Below are 3,871 nucleotides of genomic sequence, written 5' to 3'. Positions count from 1 at the left end.
ATAAAACACGGGATACTTCCGGCCTCAATTTTCATAGGATTCCCACTTATGGAGCATCTTTTCAAACAATGATGCGGCATATGAAAAGTGCTAAAACAGATAAAAACTGAGTCGATCCATAATAGTACTCGTGGAGCACACACAGGTCGTCATACTTTATACTCCTAATTTAAAGCAACAAGCACTAGGCAAGCCACCAACCGCACCAACACAAGGGGTGGGCAACACTCCCGCGGTCCCGCCACTGCTGACAAGTTAGAAGTGGCGGGAGGTCAATGACAGGCGCCCCTGACAGCGACATCCGTCCCCGATGGACCTTTAGCATCCGCCACCTCTGGGCATTCCTGCAGTAATGCATATAGCTTAGAAAGATGTATTTGTGAAGCAACTTCAACACATTAATACATTACGAACAAGTTTTTACAAATTAAAGCATATACGCAAATAAGATATCGTTATCTTACATACCTTAATATTGGTTATGTGTTGTAAATCTTTCTTGTGACCGATGACCAGCTCGCTCGTAAACAAGAGTTTCACTCGATAAATGAACTAGAAAGAAGATGAACACTTGTGTAACATAAGTTATACGGTCATTGCTTTATCTATAAAGCGGTGTGCGTGTCTTTTTAGGTAAGTGCGCTGCTGTCGCGCCATCGGAACTTGGTCTGCTACACCGTGTGTTGTTCTTGCTGTGTGGTTTGGGAACAAATCAGTGGTCGTACTGTTCAGTCTTGCAAGTGCGCGTCCCAGCCACACCATGTATCCAACAGGCACTAGAGCATGTCCATCCAGCGAGGGGGCTCCGTCACGCGCACGCACGTTGTCCGCGTGGACGTGCGACATTCGGGCGTGTCCAAGCGGTGTTGCACGCGATCTTTTCAACGAAATGTCTGAAGTAGAGAGGACATTTATAGGTTTCAAATGGACACGCCCGGTAACTGCCTCAACACGTCTGTGAACGTACAAGGGGCCGAATTAGTCTGGTTGTATATGCTCTTAGACAGCGAGAGAAGAAAGGTAAATTAGACACACTCACGCGCGTGCGAGAGACCAAACAGTAGAGAGCAAAGAGCCACACCAACCCCGGTGCCACTGCCACGGTTTAGCTAAGTTATAAGCTAACATCATGGCTTCGCTGCAGCTGCAAGCTGTCGGTGTCATCATGGCTTTGGTGGCTGGCGCCGGTGCCGCGCAGAGCTTCGAGTTCCACGAGGCCACCGTCGATGCCATCCAGCTCGGCTTCAGCAACGGGACTCTGACCTCGACGGCGCTGGTCCAGTTCTACCTGGACCAGATCGGCCGGCTCAACCCACTGCTGCACGCCGTCATCGAGGTCAACCCGGACGCGCTCCCGCAGGCCAAGCATGCCGACGCCGAGCGCCGCCGCGGCACGGCCACAGGCGCGCTGCACGGGGTCCCTATCCTGCTCAAGGACAACATCGCTACCCGGGACGCGCTCAACACTACGGCGGGCTCCCTCGCTCTCCTCGGCTCTGTGGTGAAGCGTGACGCCGGCGTGGTGGCTCGGCTCCGGCGCGCAGGCGCCGTGGTGCTCGGCAAGGCCAGCCTGTCCGAGTGGGCTAATTTCCGCCCAGTCGACAACGGGTGGAGCGCCCAGGGCGGTCAGGCCCGGAACCCGTACGTCCTGTCGTCCACCCCGTGCGGCTCGAGTGCCGGCTCAGGCGTGGCCGCGGCGGCGAACATGGCGGCCGTGACGCTGGGCACCGAGACTGACGGCTCCATACTCTGCCCGTCGTCGTTCAACTCCGTGGTTGGCATCAAGCCCACCCTCGGTCTCACCAGCCGCGCCGGCGTCGTCCCCATCACCCCGTTGCAGGACACCGTCGGGTGGGTAACTCTCCTTCTCCCCTGAGTCTTCTTCTTGCTGTTGTTTCATTCAATCTGAAAATCTTGATGCCGCTCCATGGAAAAATAAAATAAAATGCAGACCGATGTGCCGGACGGTGTCGGACGCGGTGCATGTGCTGGACACCATCGTCGGCTACGACGAGCACGACGCCGCGGCCACCGGAGCGGCATCAAAGTACATCCCCGATGGCGGGTACACGCAGTTCCTGAAGAAAGATGGGCTGAGGGGCAAGAGGATCGGCGTCCCCAATGGCTTCTTCCAGAGATATGGGCAGACGCAGCTGAATGTGTACAAGCAGCACCTCGCCACAATGAGGTTCGTAGTGAGTTGTTACATTTCACTGTCGATCGATGAATATGACAGGCAGCTGACGGTTTGAATATAGATATATGAATTGGTTCTTGATTTTTCCAAAGGGGACTCGGAGCGGTTGTGGTGGAGAAGCTGGACGTCGTTGCCAATTTGACGGCTCTATTGGATGAGATTGGGTCTAACGAGGGGATGGTGATGCAGGCAGAATTCAAGCTCAGCATAAACGCCTACTTGGCAGACTTGGTCCACTCCCCGGTCCATTCTCTTGCAGACATCATAGCATTCAACAAGGCGCATCCTGTGGAGGTTAGTGGTATAGGTTCAGACAATATATATAAGAACTAGACCAGTCAAGAATTTCTCAACATTTCTATTGATTCCTGTTGCAGTGATCATGAAGCAATAAAACTAGAAAAAAAAAGGTAGAAACACATGGCAGTTAATGGAACTTACTCTTTATGTACGCTGTTCGAAAACTTGTGTACATGTTGGTGCAGGAGAGGCTGAAAGATTTCGGGCAGCCCGACCTAATCGCTGCCCAAAGCACAAATGGCATTGGCCCCGTGGAGAGAGCCGCGATCCAGCGTCTGAATGAGTTGAACGCGAATGGGCTGGAGAAGATGATGAAGGAGCACCAGCTTGACGCGATCGTGGCGCCTAACAGCACTATATCTAGCCTTCTTGCCATTGGTGGCCACCCTGGCATCATTGTGCCGGCTGGTTACGACAAGAAGGGGGTCCCCTTCGGGATATGTTTCGGTGGGCTGCAGGGGTACGAGCCGAGGCTGATCGAGATGGCCTATGCTTTCGAGCAGGCTACCAAAGTTAGGACGCAACCCATGTTCAAGCGCTAGCTAAATATAACTTCTTGAGTAGTGACAAAGTAACGTACTCTACGACCCTAAATAGGTTCCACTTACACTTTTATGTCTTCTTGTAAAAGAATAAATCTGGATGTATTATTTTTTGGTCCAGCAAGTAACTCTGCGTAAACTAGCAACGTGACACTAAAGGTGAAGCAACAAGCATCATCTATAGGTAGACAATAGAGTACTCCAGCCAACGTTACAGCAAAGGAAAGCATCCTTACTCTTCTCTAGGAGCAGCACCCTCCACTGGGGACAATAAAGCAATTGATTTAACTAAGGCCTCCTTTTGTCATAGGGTAGAAAAAATACATAGAAATAGGAAACTTGTATGAAATGAGATGACATGCATCTCAAATTCTATGAATAGGAAAGATGTGTTCCTTGGTTCACATCGTAGGAACTTTTTTCATCGAGTCTAGTCTAATGTTTATTTTTCTATAAAATGTGGAGGATAGGAAGAACTCCTCCGTAGGAGTATGATTCAAATCCTACAAACGAAAGGACAGTAAAGGGCTTTTCCTATGAAAATCCTATCCTGCAAAATTCCTTCAAACTAAAGGAGGCCTAAAGCTGTAGACTTCTCCGGCTTAACCTAACGATATTGCATGGATATTTCCTCTCACACCAGCACCCGTTTGATTCTTCATTTTTTTTCATTTTGATGAAAGGGGGATCAGCTCCCAGTTTCATTTGATTTGAAATTGATAAGCCAACCTGATCCAACATCAGTTCAAGGGAGACTCTGCCAACTCTACCTGCTTATTACAGTTTCTGAGTTTCATCATACAAGCAGGGGCAGAGCCAGAATTTTAGCATG

At 50.3% G+C, this 3,871-nt stretch overlaps 1 protein-coding gene across 3 annotated transcripts; it reads left to right on the top strand.

Moving 5' to 3' along the window:
• Window positions 1-970: 970 nt before the first annotated feature.
• LOC119352744 (probable amidase At4g34880) lies at window positions 971-3,368 on the top strand. Of its 3 annotated transcripts, XM_037619330.1 has the most exons (5): window positions 971-1,851; window positions 1,952-2,188; window positions 2,290-2,491; window positions 2,575-2,607; window positions 2,683-2,759. In XM_037619330.1, the coding sequence occupies exons 1-4, from the start codon at window positions 1,130-1,132 to the stop codon at window positions 2,575-2,577; spliced, it is 1,164 nt and encodes a 387-aa protein (XP_037475227.1). In that variant the 5' UTR covers window positions 971-1,129; the 3' UTR covers window positions 2,578-2,607; window positions 2,683-2,759. The 3 variants fall into 3 exon arrangements, with proteins under 3 accessions (XP_037475227.1, XP_037475226.1, XP_037475225.1); XM_037619329.1 differs by having other exon boundaries at window positions 2,575-2,817; XM_037619328.1 differs by lacking the exon at window positions 2,575-2,607 and having other exon boundaries at window positions 975-1,851; window positions 2,683-3,368.
• The last annotated feature ends 503 nt before the right edge of the window (window positions 3,369-3,871 follow it).

Source organism: Triticum dicoccoides, chromosome 2A (assembly GCF_002162155.2).
Source record: "Triticum dicoccoides isolate Atlit2015 ecotype Zavitan chromosome 2A, WEW_v2.0, whole genome shotgun sequence".
Classification (NCBI taxonomy): domain Eukaryota; kingdom Viridiplantae; phylum Streptophyta; class Magnoliopsida; order Poales; family Poaceae; genus Triticum; species Triticum dicoccoides.
This window is presented reverse-complemented; position numbering and strand designations above follow the sequence as displayed.